The sequence below is a fragment of the Mus musculus genome, chromosome 12 (genome assembly GCF_000001635.26).
Source record: "Mus musculus strain C57BL/6J chromosome 12, GRCm38.p6 C57BL/6J".
Lineage (NCBI taxonomy): Eukaryota > Metazoa > Chordata > Mammalia > Rodentia > Muridae > Mus > Mus musculus.
Window position 1 is genome coordinate 114,306,910 of NC_000078.6, and position 22,243 is coordinate 114,329,152.

The window sequence follows — 22,243 nt, forward strand, 5'->3', positions numbered from 1 at the left end:
TACAAATAAAATTAAATTTTAAAAAAGAGGACAACATGTATTTTGTATGCAAATTAATTGATCTAGAAATTATCATCCCAAGTTAGGTAACCCAGACTCCAAATGACATTCATAGTATGTATGTACTGATAAGTGGACATTAGCCAAGGACAGTAAACCCATGCTAAGATCCACAAACAGTAAGAAGTTTAAAAAGAAGGATGACCAAAGTGAACATGTTTCAATCCCACTTAGAAGGTTGAACCAAATAATCCAGGACTTTAGAGGAAGGGAGTAACCTGGGTGAAAGAGGAGAAGGAGAAAGTAAAAGGGAGACAGGATCAGGTATGGGGGAAGACAGGAGAGAAGCTCAGAGTGCCAGAAGGATGAATGGAAATATGCAGCTCTTGTGGGTGGAGGACAGGGGGAACCTCTAGAAAGACCCAGAGATCTGGGATGTGAGAAGATCTCAGGTCTCAATTGGGATGATATTAGCAGAAATGCCCAACACTGGGGAGATGGAACCTGAAAAGACCACCTCTAGTGGATAGAGAGGGCCCCAGTGAAGGGATGTGGACACCAAAATATCTTTAAATTATTTGACCCAGAATTGTTACTGTCTAAAAGAAATACAAGGGCCAAACTGTAGCAGAGACTGAAGGAAAGGACATCCAGTGACTGGAACAATTTGGGATCCATCCCATGTGTGTGTTCCAAACCCTGAAACTATGACTGACACAATGTTGTGATTGCATATAGGAGCCAACATGGTTGCCCTCTGAGAAGCTCTACCAGCACCTGACTAAGAAAGATGTAAATATTTACAGCCAATCATTGGATGAGGTCAAGGACCCCTGTGGAAGAGATAGGGGAAGGATTGGAAGTCCTGGAGGAGATGGTAACCCCATAGGATGGTAACCTCAAAATTATCAACTTACCTGGACCCCTTGTAGCTACCAGAGACTAAGTCAACAACCAAAGGATATACTTGTCCTGGTTAATGACCCTCAGCGGAATGCCTTGTCTGGCCTCATTGGAAGAGGATGTTGCAAATCCTGTAGAGACTCGATGCCCCAGGGAAGTGGTATGCAGGGTGGGAGTTTGGAGATTGAGGAGGGGGTTAGAGTTGTGAGTAGGTGATGGGGTGGGTGTTTGGGGGCACACCCTCACAGAGGCAAAGGAGAATGGAAATGGGTTGAAGAACTCTTGAAAGGGGGTACTGTGAATGGGGGCAAAATTTGGAATGTAAATAAATAAAACAATCAAAAAGCAAACAATAGAGGCTTAGCATGAATTTGTCAAGTAGCAACCACTAGTCTTGAGTGCCTGGTATTATTAAATTTGCCAAAAGCCTATGGCTGCAGGTAATAGGCCCTTGGTAAGAGTCAGAAGAGATTTTGCCGATTAGAGATGGGTTAAAACTCCCATCTAAGCATTTGATATATATTCACAGTACTTTTTGTTTTACTTTCTACCAGGGATGATGAATGCAGTGACTCACAACAAGCTGAAGTGTTTAAGAATAGTTGACTTTGGAGTGCTAAGGACTATATGAAATATTGATAGCCCCTTTTTCCATTGATTATGAAACATTATGGATGATAGGTGAATAAGTTGTAAGAGCCAGAATATAGAGACAAGTTCTAAGAGGTGCTGCCTTAGAGATATAACAATTATACCACAATGGTGAGTACTCACAGGTTGGGACTACTTACAGAGAAGAAAGGCATGGAAGTAGGAGGAAGAATGGCAAAGAAAGAGAAACATTTGGTAGGAGGGGTAGTGGAAAGACAGACTATAATGGAGGTCATTATGGACATAATTCTTTCTATTCACAAAATTTAAAAGTAAAATGAGAGATGTTTTACTCTGTGCTCTGTGCCCTATTTCCTTTATGGCACACAAATGAATTCCTTGGTGTGCTGTCTGTAAATGTTACCATGTGAGATTTTTACATATTTTTGCCAGATAAATTAAATTTACTTTTATAACATCTCTTTTTTAAATGTCCAGTCCTTTAAAATTGTTAATACTTTAAAAAATTTACTACTTTGAATGAGTTAAATTACATCTTTTCATGTTGCACAAGGAGTTACTCCCTAAGAGACATGTACCATTAGTGAATGGTTTTTCTTATTGTTTATAAGAATATTGAAGGAACAAATGTCCATTTGATCAAATTTTGTGAGATAAAATCTCACATAAATTCTTTTTTAATGAAAATAACTCTTTTCTACCAATAATGAGGTTATGGGGAAAAACAACAAATTATTTGCTCCTTTGCAGTCAGGTTAGAGTTAATGTTAGTGCTCTTTGTAGAGTTCCAACTAGGGCAGGACTGTCTGGAAGCAAGACTCAGTTGATTAAAGTTAATAATCAGGAGGAAGTACAAAATGACTAAAGAGACCTGGGTAGTGAGCCATAGAGTTCATTCCTCAGCAGGAAAACCATCTGTTACTTTCCTCAAGTGAATTGAGATTGTGGAACCGAACACAACGAGTCCTTCATTCATAGAGGAGAAGCCGACTATTCGGTGAGGAGTACAGTAGGACCTCAGGTGGCTCTTTGGGTGAGATCTCTTCCAAAGTGTTACAGCTCTTGGAACAAAAGACTCAGATGAAGAGGTAGTTCATGTGCACATTTAATTCCCTGGATAGGATTTATATATAATTTTGGGGGTGATTCTGTTCAACAGCAGGTAGCTCTCATTGGCTTGGACTGAGAGTTTGGAGAAAACCTTATTTGCATGTGGGAAGGCTTGGTGATACTCCTACATGACTCATAGCCACACAACTCTCCTTTGGAAGCTGTGGGGACAGTAACTTTGACAGGAGCCAGGGGTCCAGGAGACATGATAGAACAACTTCTGTCCCATGTAGGTGGAAATCACCACCCATAGGGTCCCACCAGGGTTCAAGACCTATGCTTGACTGGAAATTAGGCTGTTTGTATGCAGCAGATTGCCCCACAGATTCCACTTTTCTTTTTATGAGGGAGGGGTGTCACCAGAATAACTGTCTCCTAAGTTGGTAACAGTTTGATACTGAACCAAGACCTGATTGGTAGTGATTTTTGCAATGCTACTCATCTGCTGCTTTAGAAACTGAATGAGACAGGGTGCCAAGAGAAGCAAGGCTCCAATGGCTAGTATGGGGCCAAGGGGATGAAGAACCCAGGCTACCCAGGGGTTAGAGTACCAAGGGGTAGGAGTGTTGGGAATACAGAATGCCCAGAGGTTCCCATGGAGTTCTTTAAACATTTGTGTATCTTGTTCTACCAGCCCAGATTCCTTGACATAAAAATATTTCTCCCCCAGCAAAACACAAGTCCCTCCCTGTTCAGCAGTCAGTAAATCCTGGGCTCTCTGGTTTTAGAGAGAAACTCCTGCTGAGGAGGTTTTCTGGTATTGAAGAGACTCAAGGCTGTCTGTAGTGGTAGCCATTGCCTGGTCAAACTTGTCATGGAAGTCATTGGCCAGATGTTGTGTTTGGACGAAAATTGCTCTAGCAGTTCCTGTTGCACCCATTGAGACAGCAAGGCCTAATCCAATGAGCAGAGGGATGAAGATCTCTCCCTTCTTTTGGCTTTCTCCCATCTGCAAGGTGAGTTCTTCAGGTTCGTAGAGATAAACCTGAGGGACAATTATCACAGGAGTACAGGAGCCTTGTAAAGGGGGGTTAATATAGGCACCTGTAGTGCCTTTGTACCAGAGGAGGGCAGGAGGTTTAACACATACTCATTTGGTGTTGGCGATGTCATGGACACATGTAAGATGGGGTTTTGAGGAGGGTCCTACAAGGCAAAGAGGAGGCTAGGTAAAAAAGAGGAATGTTCTGTGCTTTCCTCATGGGCAGGGTTCCATGGAAGTCATGAAGGAGAATGTTAATGGGAACAACTGCTAATAATGTTTGAGAGAGAAAAGCATGTAAAGAGTATTGGGAGGAGTTGGGGTGGGTTGTTAAGATAAGTAAGTCAGTTGTGTATTGGATGTACTGTAGCCAGGAAAGGGTAGCTCGCAGCTCCTTCTGAGACTGATATTCCTGTTGGATAATATTAGAATGGGTAAAGGCTGATTTGGAGGCAGGAACAAGCTCACAGGAGATGTGCAGGTCAGCAACTGGGTATTTGGCATAGCCATTGGGATAAAGTTTATCCATAACTCCAGTCTGCCAATGTTCATCCCATAGATAGCTGATGGAAAGCTGAAAAGGAGTTTTAAGGTTGGTGAGCATTGTGCCACCCTGATTGGTGGGTTCCATTCTGTAGCTCCAGTATCTGCAACCTCCATATGTGGAGACCACCTGGAGACATTCACCTGTGTTTCAGTAAGGAAAGCAGAGAAAAGGGCTAGGCATAGTGGAGAAGGAATCTGGGTGTAAGTAATTAAGACAAGCTTTTTCTATGAATTCACATTGCAGAAGTCATTAAAGGTTATAGTGTATTACTGGGTTAAGCAGGGCACATAACAAATGACAGATTTATCTTCCAGACCACATATATTCTTCTTTATTTGTTTTTTTAATTTGAAAAAAAATTACTACTCTTTATTTTGTTTTTAGTGTTCAGTTGTTATCCCCTTCCTGGTCTGCTCTTTAAAAGTTTCTGTCTTAGTCAGGGTTTCTATTCCTGGACAAAACATCATGACCAAGAAGCAAGTTGTGGAGAAAAGGGTTTATTTGGCTTATACTTCCATATTGCTGTTCATCACAAAAGGAAGTCGGGACTGGAACTCAAGCAGGTCAGAAAGCAGGAGCTGATGCAGAGGTCATGGAGGGATGTTCTTTACTGGCTTGCTTCCCCTGGCTTGCTCAGCCTGCTCTCTTATAGAACCAAGACTACCAGCCCAGAGATGGCCCCACCCACAAGGGGCCATTCCCCTTGATCACTAATTGAGAAAATGCCTTACAGTAGGATCTCATGGAGGCATTTCCTCAACTGAATCTCCTCTCTCTGTGATAACTCCAGCTGTGTCAAGTTGACACTAAACTAGCCAGTACAATTAACCCCTTGTCAACTTGACACACAAACACATCATTAGTAAGCCTCAACCTTCACATTCTTATTCATCCCAAGGTCTAAATAACTTTAAACATCCCACATATTCTTAAAAGTTCAATCTCTTTAAAATATCCATCCCTTTTAAAATCCAAAGTCTTTTTACAATTAAAAGTCTCTTAACTGTGGGCTCTAATAAAACAGTTTCTTCCTTCAAGAGGGAAAATATCAGGGCACAGTCACAATCAAAACCAAAAATCAATCTCCAACCGTCCAATGTCTGGGATCCAACTCACAATCTTCTGGGCTCCGCCAAGGGCTTGGGTCACTTCTCCAGCCATGCCCTTTGTAGCACATGTGTCGTCCTCTAGGCTCCAGATGCCTGTACTCCACTGCTGCTGCTGTTCTTGGTGGTCATCTCATGGTACTGGCATCTCCAAAACACTGCATGACCCCTTCATTTCTGGGCTGTCAATGGCAACTGAGGCTGTACCTTCACCAATGGCCTTCCCTGGCCTCTCACAGTGCATAGCCTCAGCTGCTCTGTGTGACCCCTTCATGCCTTCAAAACCAGTACCATCTGGGTGATGCTTACACATTACCAAGTCCTGCTGCAGCAGGAATACAACCTTGGCTATCTCTGGAACACAGCCTCTTTGTGCTTTCTGAAAACACTTCCCAGAATATGTCACCTCAATAATGATGCTCTCTTCTTAATCACTTTTAATTTTTTAGCTCCAGCTAACCAGCATCAGTAGTCCCAGTAATACGAAGTTTTTGCTTTAGTAGTTCTGGTATCTTGTTAATCACAGTGGATTCTTCAGTCCCAGCTAACCAGAACTACAGAATCTTCACAATCAAAACAGCAATGGCCCTGAAAAGAGTTTTTAATTTTCCCTCTAAAATTTCACAAGCCAGAAATCCATCTTCTGCACTGTTCTCAACATTATCTTCTAAACTCCTACACAACATTCGACAGAGCTCTTAAGAATGAATGGATCTTCTAGTCCAAAGTTCCAAAGTTCTTCCACAGTCCTCCCCAATGCATGGTCAGGTTGTCACAGGAATACCCCACTTCTGGTACCAATTTGTCTTAGTTTGGGTTTCTATTCCTGGACAAAACATCATGACCAAGAAGCAAGTTGGGGAGGAAAGGGTTTATTTGGCTTATACTTCCATACTGCTGCTCATCACCAAAGGAAGTCAGGACTGGATCTCAAGCAGGTTAGAAAGCAGGAGCTGATGCAGAGGCCATGTAGGGATGTTCTTTACTGGCTTCCTTCCTGCTTCCCCTGGCTAGCTCAGCCTGCTCTCTTATAGAACCAAGACTACCAGCCCAGAGATGGTTCCACCCAAAAGGGGCCTTTCCCCCTTGATCACTAATTGAGAAAATGCCTTACAGTAGGATCTCATAGAGGCATTTCCTCAACTGAAGCTCCTTTCTCTGTGATAACTCCAGCTGTGTCAAGTTGACACAAAACTAGCCAGTACAGTTCCTTATCTCATATGTTCTTCTCTCACCTCTAAAGGGTGTATCCACCTCCTTCACCACATCCAACCAGACCTACCCACTTCCTGGGTCAAGTCTTTAGAGGGTTAGGTGTCAGACCAGACCATCCTTTGCTATACATGTGTAGAGAGAGACCTCATATCAGATGGTGTATGCTGCCTGGTTCCTGCTCAAGTGTCTGAGAGATCTCGGGTGCCAGGCTAGTTGAGACTTCTAGTCTTTCTTTGGGGTTGCCCTACTCCTCAGCTTCCCCCTGTTTTCCCCTAGTTCAGCCACAGGTGTCTCCATGATCTGTCCATTGATGGAGTGGAAATATCTGCATCTGTCTTAGCTGCTTGTTGGGCTTCTCAAAGAGTAGACATGCTAGGCTTTTGTCTTTGAGAATACTCTAGCATCATTAAAAGTGTTAGGCCTTGGAGCCTCCCCTTGAGATGGATTACAAGCTGGGACTGTCACTGGAACTCCTTTTCCTTGTACTCTTCTTTATTTTTGTCCCTCCAGTACTTTTAGAAAGGAACAATTTTGGTTCAGAGAGGCCTAGAACTTGCAACCTCCTAAAGGGTATATCATTGATGGCTTCTGGGTATAATTTAAGGAGTTTTAATGTTCTCTGCATATTGTATTTACTGAAGACCTTAGCACTAATGTGTCTTCCTTTTTACCAGAATTATTTTTAACCTGCTCTAAAGTAAATTTCCTGTGCTTGGTGTATGCTTCAACTCCCTGTTGGTGTAGAGCTGCTCTACAAGGAGGTTTATTTCTGGGCTCACACTGAAGACACCACCTTGTGTCGTTTGCACAGTAATATATGGCTGTGTCCTCAGTAGTCACAGAATTCAACTGCAGGTAGAACTGGTTCTTGGAAGTGTCTCGAGTGATGGAGACTTGACTTTTGAGAGATGGATTGTAGTTAGTGCTACCACTCTTGTGTATGTACCTCATCCATTACAGTTTGTTTCCTGGAAACTGCCGGATCCAGTTCCAGTCATAACCACTGGTGATGGAGTAGCCAGTGACAGAGCAGGTGAAGGACAATGACTGAGAAGGTTTCACCAGGCTAGGTCTCGACTCCTGGAGCTGTACCTCAGATAGGATACCTTCAGAGAAGAAGAGTCAATTCTGTCAACCACACATTTTTAAAACCTCTAATGGGCACATGTATGAAATAGTATCATCACCCACCAGGAACACCTATCAACAGGTACACAAGACTCAACACTCTCATCTTTTAGGCTATACCCCCTTGCTTCAGAGATCAACTTTCAGTGAGAGATATATGAGTTCCCACAGTCCAGGAAGGGATTTAACTTAGAGCTAGTATAAGCATTTGCATGCCGGGATCCAGCTTTGTCGTCATAACTGGGGAGGGTGAATACTGACTGCACTGGGTTATAAATAAGATCATCAGTGTCTCTTGCTTCCTGTAGCGTGTGTCTGGAATTAAAAGAGCCTGAGAACTGTAGAAATCAAAAGAAACCCCTCTAGACATGATCCCACCTTTTTTTTTTTTTCTATACCAACCAACTGTCCCTCTGATTCTCCTGGTTATTTAAGGACTGAAGTCAGTGCCAAACTTGTTTATGTACTTGGGGTCCTGACTTCTTACTTTCTTATTATCAAGTCCACACTATTCTTAGTTTTCTTCTCTTTCCCCACCCAGAATGTGTTTCCATCTTTACTAAAACTTGGTACCCTCTCTTCTTGTTGTTGCACAGAAGTATGGTTGGTTGTTTGGTCTCTGGAAGTTCTGGGGATTCTGGTTGGTTGATATTATTGTGCTTTATGTGGGTTTCAAACCCCTTCAGCTCTTTCAGTCCTTTCTCTAACTCCTCCATTGGGGACCTTGCACTCAGCCCAGTGGTTGGATGTGAGCATCAGGCTCTGTATTTATAAGGCACTGGCAAAAGCCTCTTAAGAGACAGGTTTGCCAGGCTCCTGTCAGCAAGCACTTCTTGGCATCTCCATTAGGGTCTGGGATTTGTGTCTGTATATGGGATGGATTTACCTTTCCTTCAGTCTCAGTCTCTACTCCACAGTTTGTCTCCACATTTTCTCTATTGAGTATTTTATTCCTTCTTCAAAGAGGGACTGAAGCATACACATTTCAGTCTTCCTTCTTTTTGATCTTCATGTGATCTGTGAATTGCATCTTGGGTATTCCAAGCCTTTGGGTACTATTCACTTATCACTGACATGAAATGTGTCAGGGACCTTGTACCAGCTAATGTATGCTGTCTGTTTCATGGCTCAGTTTATGAGAGATCTTAGGAGTCCAGGATACTTGAGACTGCTGGTCTTCTATGGGGTTGCCTTCCTCCTCGGATTCTTTCAGCCTTTCCCCAATTCAAACACAGGCATCCTCAACTTCAGACCATTGGTTAGGTGTAGTCTTAACGAAATAGACGAAATAGAAGTAAATATATCTGCTGTAATTACTTCTTCAATTTTTTTTTATTTAAACTTGTTGTGAACTTTTGAAAAACAATGCTTGGAATACCATGTGATCATGTATCCTGAAAAAGTATAAGAACTAGGTATGATGACAGTGAGTGGACTAGAGCAGAGGAGCTGACTGGCATTTTCTCATTATTAGACAGGCATTTTTCTTAACAACAGGCTTCTTACTGACCGGGACATTCCATTTTTCATATAGATTAGTGTTTTATTCATTCAGCAATAGGAAGGTAGAAGGTTTTCTTTCTCTGAGCAATAAAATCTAGGTACATTTTTCATCCAGAATGAGTGAGTACTGTCTGTTCTGGTGCTTGCTCAATGAAATCTGCTCATGGGGGCTTTTGCTCCATCCACCAAACACAGAAACACACACACACACACACACACACACACACACACACACACACACACACACACACACACACGTATGTTTAGTTGTGTGTGTATGTGTATTCAATCACATAATTTTATGTGCAAGAATGTTGGGTCCTTTAAGAATGAAAGTGTGCATGTATGTGTTTGTGTGTGTATGCATAACTGCTTGTGCATAAGTTTTTCTTTCTCTGAGCATGAATTTCTTTTCTGGGTGACAAGAAGTTAATAAAATCCAAGCCTTCCTCTCATCTGGGCAGCAAGGGGCAAGGCATGTGGGAAAAAGGGAAAGGAATTCTAATAATTAATCCTTTATTTAATTCGCACCTGCTGCCAGAAGAAATTAATTACCAAATATCCAGCTGTCTTTTTGTCTCTATAAATGTCCGTTTAAGTGTTAAAAGAGGAGAAAGGGGGAAAAGGGTCAGGCATGTGGTGAGAAGACAGGATAGAAGCCCAGAGGTCCAAAAGAATGAATGAAGACAAGTATCTTCAGGAAATGGGAGGTCGGCGGACCCTCTACAAAGTAATAGAAACCAGGAAGATGAGAGATTCTAAGGACTCAATGGAAGTGAATTTATTCAAATTGGCTAACATTTAGGAGAGGGCATTCAAAGAGTCCACTTCCAGTGGATAGACAGGGCCTCAAGTGGAGGGACAATGTTACTAAACTACAGTAAAAATTCTGACCCAGAATTGTTCCTGTCTAAAAGAACTGCAGGGACAAAAATGGAGAAGAGACTAAAGGAAAGGCAGTCCACTGACTGTCCCAATTAGGATCCATCTCATGGGGGATGGACATCATGGTCTGATACTGTTACTGATGCTATGATGGTTATAGACAGGAGCCTGGCATGTCTGTCCTCCGAGAGGCCCTACCAGCCGATGACAGACAGCAGCATATAACTTATATTCTACCACTGGACTGAAGTCAGGGACTCCTATGGTTGAATTAGGGCAATGGTTGAAGAAGCCTAACAGGAGAACAACCCTATAGGAAGACCAGCAGTGTCAACTAACCCAGAACCCAGGGAGTTCCCAGAGACTGGGAAACCAACCAGGAGCATAGACAGTCCAGTCCTGGACCCTGGCACAAATATAGGAGAGGTCTTCCTATTCAGGTTTCAGTGAGAGAAAATGAGCTTAATTCTGAAGAGACTTGAGGTCTCAGGGAAGGAAGAGAACTGGTGGAGTTTCAAGCACCCTCTCAGAGGCAAGGGGGAGGAGGAATGGGATGACAAATTGTGGGAAGGGGACCCAAGAGGAAGGACAACCTTGGAATGTAAATATAATAATAATAAAATTGACCACAAGAGGCTCCTTTAAAAGAAAGTGTTAAAAAAGGTCCCTGAGTAACCTGCTATCCCAGGGTACCTTCACTCTCCTGCCACGTCTCCTCCACCTTTATCAGACTCCTGAACCATACAAGTAAGCTTTCTTCTGCCACCCATCTTCCATGTTCTTTGAGCCCAGTAGACCAAGCATAGCTGACTTGAGTAGCCTGCTATCTATTCCAAGGGAACCTTCATTCTCCTACTGTGTGTTTTCTCACCCCCATTGGACCTGATACTCCTGAAACATATAGGTTAAGTTCCATTCTCCCGACCATGTTAGTTACCTGCTAGCTGAGCCCTCTGGGCCAATCAAACCTGCACTGAGAAGTCTGCTCTACCAGGTGGTCATCCACTCCCCTACCATCACTCCTCCACCTTTATCAGAAACCTGAACCATACTAACAAAATTCCATGAGGCAAATGGGACTGTGTCATCAGACAGAAAAACTGGACTGGCACAATCAGCACAATAAGGAACCCCAGCAATTGTCACAATTGCATAAGAAGATGTTTGAATATGCTTCAGACCAGATTTCTTTCCTAGGGAGCATGACCATGACACCCCACTAAGAGGAACAAGCAACTGGTCATGTAACAAAAAGCCTAGAGTTATCCATTCTAATGAGCTGTCTAGGTGGGCCCCAAAGGTTTAGCCAATAAGCTTCCACTCATTAAATCCCTTCCTCCAAAAGGTATTTAATTTCTCATCCACCCTGAGTATGTCATATCCATCCCCCTCCCCTTATTTTGGCATGAATAAGCAGTATGAACACACAAGGACTGGTTTCTTCTTCAAGGAGTGAAAGACCCACAACATGAGGACTACCCCACGTTCTGACTCAGGAGAGATGACACCCCAAATCACTCACAAGAAATGGTCTTGATGCAAACTGCAAGAAGTTTATTCTGAAACGACCATTGCACTGGGGACGACTCGTAACCCAAGCAGGGGTAGAGGAGTCGATGACGAACTCAAGGGGTAAGTGGTTTATAAAGACACAAAAACCACAAACAACTGGCATTGGTCTATAGAAAGGCAAAAACTGCAAACACTTGGCATCCTGGACCAATGGGGCTATTTTGGACACAGGTCTAGAGGCTTAAGTAATTTTTTACTCTCTGTCAGGATCTTTTAGGAGAAAGATTTCATCAAACCAAGCAGTGCCTATTTCTCCTGTTGAAGGCTCCTTTATACTTCTGGCACTCACCCTTAGAAAAGCAAGACCTCCCCCCACCCTAGACCCATCTCCTACTCTAAGCACATCTCAGGCCCGCAGAACTCTGTCCCCAAGTCTTTGTGGTTCCCAGTAGTGTCTCTGCCCAGAAACTTGAGAACCAGATTCTTGGTCTCAGCAGGTACCTATTTGAAACTGAAGAAGCAAAGGCTGAGACCTCTATCTTAGGCTACATTGTGTCTTCTCTGGGCAGATGTCCACTTCCAAGGAACTTGGCAATCCAATGCAAAACTGGCCTGTAGGCTAGTGCCTCTGTGTTTTGCCTCTCTGAGCAGTGTCTAATACCCCAGAGATGAGACAGAAAGAGAAAACCACTAACTTCCTTTCTTTAATCCATCTTCCATATTCTGTGAACCCTCTGAGACAAGCCAAGCTGAGGGAGTTAGCTCACTCTTCCTGCCTGCTCAGTGTACAACTTCATTGGACCTGAGGCTCCTAAACCACACAGAACTGTAAGTACAGTACCATATATTTCAGAGATACCCATCAGAGGATTTCCATACCAGGAACATGACAGTCTACCTACCTTCCATTACTGACTACAACAAGAAAATCCAAAAAATATTCTGAGCATATTAGTCCCTGGGATATATTTCTCATGTCCCCACAATGCACCTAGGCCTACATTCTCACAGCTGTTTTTGTAGTACATAGCATAGGTTTTAATCATCAGGGATAATCCATAAACCCTTCCCCCAAGTTCATTTGTTCTAAAACTACATGTTGATTCCATGCTTTTTCAGGATGAGATCCTGGTGACAAATGATAAGTCATATCTGTCCAGTTAGTGATATACATTTTCTTCAGATCAAACTGTATTCTGTAATTAAATATGTACTAGAATTAAGGGCATATTTGTTTAGATATTTGGTTATTAAACAGATTAGTAGAAACTCTACTTTTAGATAGGTTTTCTGGAAAGTGTGAAGGATAATTTGAGACAATTCAGACATAGAGTATGTTTTATTATGTTTATATTTTATGAAAAATTTAAAATTTCCCATTCCATAGAGGTTAAGAATACACTGACCTACTGAATGTACCTTAAATATAATGTAGAATCTAAGTATCATGGATAACATCAGCACGTGTACTTGTGTCGCATGACATTTTTACAATTCACATACCTACTCCACTTCTGTTGACCTGGATTTCCCTGTGTGCTCAGTGCCCCCTGCCGGCCCTAAGTACCTTGTGGAGAGTTTTGTGTCTGAACTCACAGTTTAATTTCCTCACTGTGTCTCTTGCACAGTAATACATTGCAGTGTCCTCATTTCTCAAATTGCTCATTTGCAGATAAAGAAAGTTCTTAGGAAGGTCTCTGGAGATGGCAAATCACCCCTTCATAGACACTGCATAGTATTTTTCACTCCCATCATATTTTATATTTGCTAACCACTCTGGCCCCTTCCCTGGGGCTTGGCAAATCCAGTGCATCCAGTAACCACTGAGGGTGAATCCAGAAGCTTGACAAAAGAGTTGAATGTACCCTTCATGCTCTATCAAGCTGCCTCCAGATTCCACCAGCCTCACCTCACCCTGTATGCCTGAAAACAGAGAGAATCATAGTCAGAAAACTATCACATATATCCACTGTCTTTCCTATGCATAGTCTTTTTTTCTGTGCATTACCTTTTATAAGAGCAACAAAGAAACCCATCTAATCCCCAGCTTCATTGTAACTCGTCTGTGTTGAGTGCCAATCACTAAATGGGAAGATCTGGCTGGAATCCAGGGCTGAGCTCCTCTGCCACAGATGAAGCTCAGCCCTGGGCTGGTTTTTCTGAGTAGCCAGTGTCCTTATTTGCATATCCATTTCCTATATAGCATCTCTGGGGTGGATCTGTGTGAGAAATCAGTGCTCAGATAAGCCACAAGGGTCATTTTGGTCATTCACATTATGACAATTGTATGAAGTTATGTCATGCCTTTTTAAAATATGAAATTAAAATAGCATCACACAGCAGCATGTTACCAAATGAAGCTTACTGGTGTATGGATTTGTGCTTCTCCATGCTGTGTACAACTTCTGTCTGAGTCAAAACTTGTTCAGATTCAGACTTGTCTGATGAAGTGCAAATACCCCCATCAATGTGCTGAGAAAAAATTTTGATTTTGTTTCATTTTAGTTCATGAAAATAAGAATACGTATTTGAAGCAAATAAAGTTGACATCATATGTCTGTACAATTATAGAATCACATGTTAAACATCCAGACATGTGGAACCTTGAGTAACTATCAACATAGACACAGATATGAACAGATATTTTATCCTAAACACATCCTCATATGAGGTAATATCTCTTTCTGATCTTAAATTTTGTTGCTCTGGTGATGATAAATTTATTCTGTGCTATGTCATTGTTAACTAACACTACTTTGTTTATAAAAAAAAATAAAAAAAAACTTTTGTCCTACTACCACTTTTGAGTCAGTATTATATAGCTATTTTAGAAATTTATATGAAATATATGATATAAACAATATCCCCTGGACAAGAAAGGATACTCTTGGTGGAAAGAATTAATGTAATACATATACACCCACACAGTAGCAACCTTAGAAATCATACTCTGAAAAAGTCTCCTGTGATAAGAAGATGACAGCTTATTACTCAGGAATGGACCTTGTACTGGAGGGGGAGGGGGGAGGAAGATGAAAGGGGAAGGGGAGGGAGAGAGTAAGGGAGAGGGGAGAGACAATTTGAGAACTTGGGCTGGGCAACTTTGTCCCCTGCATGTTTGTCTTTTACTGCATTTCTGTAAGGACTTTACTTATTCCCTCTTTAACTGATGCTATCATCATCATACGGTTGTATTTAAGGTCAGTTTTTGTCCTTCTGCTGTATTAGTATATCCAGGGCTTGCTTAAGTTGGATAGCTGAGCTTTGGTGTAATATGGTAATATTGCCCCAATTGTTTTAAATTTTGATCTTATACTGACATCTGGTCATCTGGCTATAGGATTAGTTTAGGTTCAGGTTCAAGTTTTTGAGTTTATCTTTGATTGGATGAATAGTTTTCTTTTGGTTTCTATTTCTGCTTTGGTCTTTTTGCCTGAATGTCCTGTTCTTCTAGTGGCCAGAGGGTCTTCACCACCAGTAGGGTGACTCCACTGGGGTTTTTTTGGCCTGAGTGACTTTTGGAGTTTTCCAGTTGCCTTTGAGTTTCTGCTGTTCTGTGAACTGCAATGGTCACTGGGATACTGGATATCAATGTTGCTTCAAGGATTTGGTTTGGTGTCTGGGGTTTCTAGGATTGGTTTGCCCTTCTGGAGAGCAAAAGTCTTCTTCTGATGTTTTGGGATGCAATGTTGAGCCTCTAGGATGGGTGTCATTGAAGAATTCTGGGTATAATTTAAAGAGTATTAGTGGGCTCTGGGCATTGTATTAACTGGAGACCTTAGCACTAGTGTGTCTTCCTGTACAGCAGGAGTCACATGCCACAATTTTGGGCAATAATTGATTTCCCTTACTCAAAAGGGAAATTTCCTAAACTTGGTGTATGCTGCATGCCCCCTGTTGGTGCAGAGCTGCTCTACAAGGAGGTTTATGTCTGGGCCTACACTGAAGACTCCACACTGTGTATCTTGCACAGTAATATGTGGCTGTGTCCTCAGTAGTCACAGAATTCAACTGCAGGTAATACTGGTTCTTGGATGTGTCTCGAGTTATGGAGATTCGACTTTTGAGAGATGGATTGTAGTAAGTGCTACCACTGTAGCTTATGTACCCCATGTACTCAAGTTTATTCCCTGGGAATTTCCGGATCCAGTTCCAGTAATCACTGGTGATGGAGTAGCCAGTGACAGAACAGGTGAGGGACAGAGTCTGAGAAGGTTTTGCCAGGCCAGGTCCTGACTCCTGAAGCTGCACCTCTGACAGGATACCTTCAGACAAAAAGAATCAATTCTGTCAATCACACATTTTGAAAAATCCTCATGGCACATGTATGAAATGGAAACACTCACCCGGAAGGGCTGTCAACAGGTACAGAAGACTTAACACCATCATCTTTTAGGCTACAACCCCTTTCTTCAAAAATCAGCCTCCAGTGAGAGAGATAGGAACTGCCATAGACAAGGAGGAGATTTAACTTAGAGGTAGAAGATGTATTTGCATGCTGGGAGACAGCTTTACCTTCATAATTGGAGAGGGCAGATATGACTTAATTTGGTTATTAAAATAGACCACAATTCTCTCCAGCTTCCTATAATATGAGTCTGGAATGAGATAACACTAATACCTTAGAAGTCACCAGGACTACATCTATATATGATCCCACCCTCCCACTGAGATCAACCTCTTCACAGACACTTTTCAGCTCCTGTGATTTTAAAGGCTCAAGTGAGTACCAAGCTTCCTTTCATACTTGGGTCCAGGACTTATTGCTTTCTTTTCAATAAGTCCATGCTCTTCCTAGTTTTCTTCTCTCTTCCCACTTAATGTGTTATCACATTTTCTAAATCTTTGTACACTGTCTTATTGTTGCACAAATGATATGCTATATTTCCACTAGAGAGTCCTTAGCTATAGTGCAGTAGTAATGTATGTCAATCACATTACATTTGTATTTTTACACAGTAGCCACAACAGGTTAAACCCACCAAGCATTCTGTTCCCACTTTCATCACTTACTCATCAGAGTTTTTTGTCATTTGTTTCTTTAATAAACGTCACTGTTGCTTGGATTAGATGAAATCAGTCAATCTGTCTCTGTCTCTGTCTGTCTCTGTCTCTGTCTCTGTCTCTGTCTCTGTCTCTCTCTGTCTCTGTCTCTGTCTCTGTCTCTCTGTCTCTCTCTCTGTCTCTGTCTCTCTGTCTCTCTGTCTCTGTCTCTCTGTCTCTCTCTCTGTCTCTCTCTCTCTCTGTCTCTCTCTCTCTCTCTCTCCCTCCCTCTCTTCTGAGGCAGGGTTTCTGTGTGTAGCCTTTGCTATCCTCGAACTCACTCTGTAGACCAGGCTGGCCTCAGAAACCCGCCTGCCTCTGCCTCCCAAGTGCTGGGATTAAAGGCGTGCACCACCACTGCCCAGCTAAATGAAATCTCAAACTTCCTTATTAACTTATATTTTCCTGATAGATCAACATGTTGAAAATTTGAAAAATATTTAGTATTCATTTGTTTATGCTCTTTTTCCATCATACAATGAAAGTAAGTATCTCTGTTATCTGCCTGTTGAGTCAATTCATTCTTGGCTTTTCAAACGTGAGCGTAGAATTATGTTGGTTGTCAGAATTATGTGCAGACAAATGAGTGAATAACTCACCGTTCTTTTTTTTGTATCTAATCCCACTCTATATCATGTATGGAATACTCTCTATGACTGATCCATTAGAGTCCTTTCAGCTCGTGATTTTCTCTGCAGCCTTTTGCAATGCTCTGTCTGCTTTCTGAGGTTCAGCACAGCACAGAATCGGATTTAGGAACATCACCATGACTGTGTGGTGTGGGTGATTGTAGAATCTTCCAGGTCATTGTGTGCTCCTTTAAAATGCCAGGTCAGTAGAATTCTGCCAAGGTATTTAATTTTGGAGTAGAAAGTGTTTAATGAGTCTCCTGTGATTTACAGCATTGGACAGTCTCTACATTGCATAAGGATACTATCTGTGATCATCGGTGTAATTATAAATGGCCTGCCCTAACAGACTTTTATACCCCTACATACACTTCTAACATTTATCACAGTGTGTATGGCTCCTCCCCACCACACCAGAAATGACTGACTGTTAAGATAAGCATGGAGAAATAAGTTTAACTGCAGGAGGGAGACACCAGCACTCACAGGAATCCCCAACTTCACACTTCTCTGGCTTCCTATGGATGAGAGTTCTTTTTTTTTTTTTTCCATTTTTTATTAGGTATTTAACTCATTTACATTTCCGATGCTATACCAAAAGTCCCCCATATCCACCCACCCCCACTCCCCTGCCCACCCACTCCCCCTTTTTGGCCCTGGTATTCCCCTGTACTGGGGCATATAAAGTTTGCAAGTCCAATGGGCCTCTCTTTCCAGTGATGGCCGACTAGGCCATCTTTTGATATATATGCAGCTAGAGTCAAGAGCTCCGGGGTACTGGTTAGCTCATAATGTTGTTCCACCTATAGGGTTGCAGATCCCTTTAGCTCCTTGGCTACTTTCTCTAGCTCCTCCATTGGGAGCCCTATGATCCATCCATTAGCTGACTGTGAGCATCCACTTCTGTGTTTGCTGGGCCCCGGCATAGTCTCACAAGAGACAGCTACATCTGCGTCCTTTCAATAAAATCTTGCTAGTGTATGCAATGGTGTCAGCGTTTGGATGCTGATTATGGGGTGGATCCCTGGCTATGGCAGTCTCTACATGGTCCATCCTTTCATCTCAGCTCCAAACTCCGTCTCTGTAACTCCTTCCATGGGTGTTTTGTTCCCAAATCTAAGGAGGGGCATAGTGTCCACACTTCAGTCTTCATTCTCCTTGAGTTTCATGTGTTTAGCAAATTATATCTTATATCTTGGGTATCCTAGGTTTGGGGCTAATATCCACTTATCAGTGAATACATATTATGTGAGTTTCTTTGTGAATGTGTTACCTCACTCAGGATGATGCCCTCCAGGTCCATCCATTTGGCTAGGAATTTCATAAATTCATTCTTTTTAATAGCTGAGTAGTACTCCATTGTGTAGATGTACCACATTTTCTGTATCCATTCCTCTGTTGAGGGGCATCTAGGTTCTTTCCAGCTTCTGGCTATTATAAATAAGGCTGCTATGAACATAGTGGAGCATGTGTCCTTCTTACCTGTTGGGGCATCTTCTGGATATATGCCCAGGAGAGGTATTGCTGGATCCTCCGGTAGTACTATGTCCAGTTTTCTGAGGAACCGCCAGACTGATTTCCAGAGTGGTTGTACAAGCCTGCACTCCCACCAACAATGGAGGAGTGTTCCTCTTTCTCCACATCCTCGCCAGCATCTGCTGTCACCTGAATTTTTGATCTTAGCCATTCTGACTGGTGTGAGGTGGAATCTCAGGGTTGTTTTGATTTGCATTTCCCTGATGATTAAGGATGTTGAACATTTTTTCAAGTGCTTCTCTGCCATTCGGTATTCCTCAGGTGAGAATTCTTTGTTCAGTTCTGAGCCCCATTTTTTAATGGGGTTATTTGATTTTCTGAAGTCCACCTTCTTGAGTTCTTTATATATGTTGGATATTAGTCCCCTATCTGATTTAGGATAGGTAAAGATCCTTTCCCAATCTGTTGGTGGTCTTTTTGTCTTATTGACGGTGTCTTTTGCCTTGCAGAAACTTTGGAGTTTCATTAGGTCCCATTTGTCGATTCTCGATCTTACAGCACAAGCCATTGCTGTTCTGTTCAGGAATTTTTCCCCTGTGCCCATATCTTCAAGGCTTTTCCCCACTTTCTCCTCTATAAGTTTCAGTGTCTCTGGTTTTATGTGAAGTTCCTTGATCCACTTAGATTTGACCTTAGTACAAGGAGATAAGTATGGATCGATTCGCATTCTTCTACACGATAACAACCAGTTGTGCCAGCACCAATTGTTGAAAATGCTGTCTTTCTTCCACTGGATGGTTTTAGCTCCCTTGTCGAAGATCAAGTGACCATAGGTGTGTGGGTTCATTTCTGGATCTTCAATTCTATTCCATTGGTCTACTTGTCTGTCTCTATACCAGTACCATGCAGTTTTTATCACAATTGCTCTGTAGTAAAGCTTTAGGTCTGGCATGGTGATTCCGCCAGAAGTTCTTTTATCCTTGAGAAGACTTTTTGCTATCCTAGATTTTTTGTTATTCCAGACAAATTTGCAAATTGCTCCTTCCAATTCGTTGAAGAATTGAGTTGGAATTTTGATGGGGATTGCATTGAATCTGTAGATTGCTTTTGGCAAGATAGCCATTTTTACAATGTTGATCCTGCCAATCCATGAGCATGGGAGATCTTTCCATCTTCTGAGATCTTCTTTAATTTCTTTCTTCAGAGATTTGAAGTTTTTATCATACAGATCTTTCACCTCCTTAGTTAGAGTCACGCCAAGATATTTTATATTATTTGTGACTATTGAGAAGGGTGTTGTTTCCCTAATTTCTTTCTCAGCCTGTTTATTCTTTGTATAGAGAAAGGCCATTGACTTGTTTGAGTTTATTTTATATCCAGCTACTTCACCGAAGCTGTTTATCAGGTTTAGGAGTTCTCTGGTAGAATTTTTAGGGTCACTTATATATACTATCATATCATCTGCAAAAAGTGATATTTTGACTTCCTCTTTTCCAATTTGTATCCCCTTGATCTCCTTTTGTTGTCGAATTGCTCTGGCTAATACTTCAAGTACTATGTTGAAAAGGTAGGGAGAAAGTGGGCAGCCTTGTCTAGTCCCTGATTTTAGTGGGATTGCTTCCAGCTTCTCTCCATTTATTTTGATGTTGGCTACTGGTTTGCTGTAGATTGCTTTTATCATGTTTAGGTATGGGCCTTGAATTCCTGATCTTTCCAAAACTTTTATCATGAATGGGTGTTGGATCTTGTCAAATGCTTTTTCTGCATCTAACGAGATGATCATGTGGTTTTTGTCTTTGAGTTTGTTTATATAATGGATTACATTGATGGATTTTCGTATATTAAACCATCCCTGCATCCCTGGAATAAAACCTACTTGGTCAGGATGGATGATTGCTTTAATGTGTTCTTGGATTCGGTTAGCGAGAATTTTATTGAGGATTTTTGCATCGATATTCATAAGAGAAATTGGTCTGAAGTTCTCTATCTTTGTTGGATCTTTCTGTGGTTTAGGTATCAGAGTAATAGTGGCTTCATAGAATGAGTTGGGTAGAGTACCTTCTACTTCTATTTTGTGAAATAGTTTGTGCAGAATTGGAATTAGATCTTCTTTGAAGGTCTGATAGAACTCTGCACTAAACCCATCTGGTCCTGGGCTTTTTTTGGTTGGGAGACTATTAATAACTGCTTCTATTTCTTCAGGTGATATGGGACTGTTTAGATGGTCAACTTGATCCTGATTCAACTTTGGTACCTGGTATCTGTCCAGAAATTTGTCCATTTCGTCCAGGTTTTCCAGTTTTGTTGAGTATAGCCTTTTGTAGAAGGATCTGATGGTGTTTTGGATTTCTTCAGGATCTGTTGTTATGTCTCCCTTTTCATTTCTGATTTTGTTAATTAGGATTTTGTCCCTGTGCCCTTTAGTGAGTCTAGCTAAGGGTTTATCTATCTTGTTGATTTTCTCAAAGAACCAACTCCTCGTTTGGTTAATTCTTTGAATAGTTCTTCTTGTTTCCACTTGGTTGATTTCACCCCTGAGTTTGATTATTTCCTGCCGTCTACTCCTCTTGGGTGAATTTGCTTCCTTTTTTTCTAGGGCTTTTAGATGTGTTGTCAAGCTGCTAGTATGTGCTGTCTCCCGTTTCTTCTTGGAGGCACTCAGCGCTATGAGTTTCCCTCTTAGAAATGCTTTCATTGTGTCCCATAGGTTTGGGTACATTGTGGCTTCATTTTCATTAAACTCTAAAAAGTCTTTAATTTCTTTCTTTATTCCTTCCTTGACCAAGGTATCATTGAGAAGAGTGTTATTCAGTTTCCACGTGAATGTTGGCTTTCCATTATTTATGTTGTTATTGAAGATCAGTCTTAGGCCATGGTGGTCTGATAGGATACATGGGACAATTTCAATATTTTTGTATCTATTGAGGCCTGTTTTGTGACCAATTATATGGTCAATTTTGGAGAAGGTCCCGTGAGGTGCTGAGAAGAAGGTATATCCTTTTGTTTTAGGATAAAATGTTCTGTAGATATCTGTCAGGTCCATTTGTTTCATAACTTCTGTTAGTTTCACTGTGTCCCTGTTTAGTTTCTGTTTCCACGATCTGTCCTTTGAAGAAAGTGGTGTGTTGAAGTCTCCCACTATTATTGTGTGAGGTGCAATGTATGCTTTGAGCTTTACTAAAGTGTCTCTAATGAATGTGGCTGCCCTTGCATTTGGTGCGTGGATCTTCAGAATTGAGAGTTCCTCTTGGAGGATTTTACCTTTGATGAGTATGAAGTGTCCCTCCTTGTCTTTTTTGATAACTTTGGGTTGGAAGTCGATTTTATCCGATATTAAAATGGCTACTCCAGCTTGTTTCTTCAGTCCATTTGCTTGGAAAATTGTTTTCCAGCCTTTCACTCTGAGGTAGTGTCTGTCTTTTTCCCTGAGATGGGTTTCCTGTAAGCAGCAGAATGTTGGGTCCTGTTTGTGTAGCCAGTCTGTTAGTCTATGTCTTTTTATTGGGGAATTGAGTCCATTGATATTAAGAGATATTAAGGAAAAGTAATTGTTGCTCCCTTTTATTTTTGTTGTTAGAGTTGGCATTCTGTT

At 41.6% G+C, this 22,243-nt stretch overlaps 2 pseudogenes, 1 gene segment (V, D, J or C) and 1 further gene; all 4 read right to left on the minus strand.

The window, feature by feature from the left end:
• The window catches only part of Igh (immunoglobulin heavy chain complex), a 2,751,187-nt gene that overhangs the window by 1,048,142 nt on the left and 1,680,802 nt on the right, over nucleotides 1-22,243 (minus strand).
• Ighv3-7 (immunoglobulin heavy variable V3-7) lies at nucleotides 7,277-7,570 on the minus strand (annotated as a pseudogene). The gene is given in 1 exon segment: nucleotides 7,277-7,570. A coding segment is annotated over 1 exon segment (294 nt).
• Nucleotides 13,121-13,415, minus strand: Ighv5-21 (immunoglobulin heavy variable V5-21; annotated as a pseudogene). The gene is given in 1 exon segment: nucleotides 13,121-13,415. A coding segment is annotated over 1 exon segment (295 nt).
• Nucleotides 15,467-15,757, minus strand: Ighv3-8 (immunoglobulin heavy variable V3-8). The segment is given in 1 exon segment: nucleotides 15,467-15,757. A coding segment is annotated over 1 exon segment (291 nt).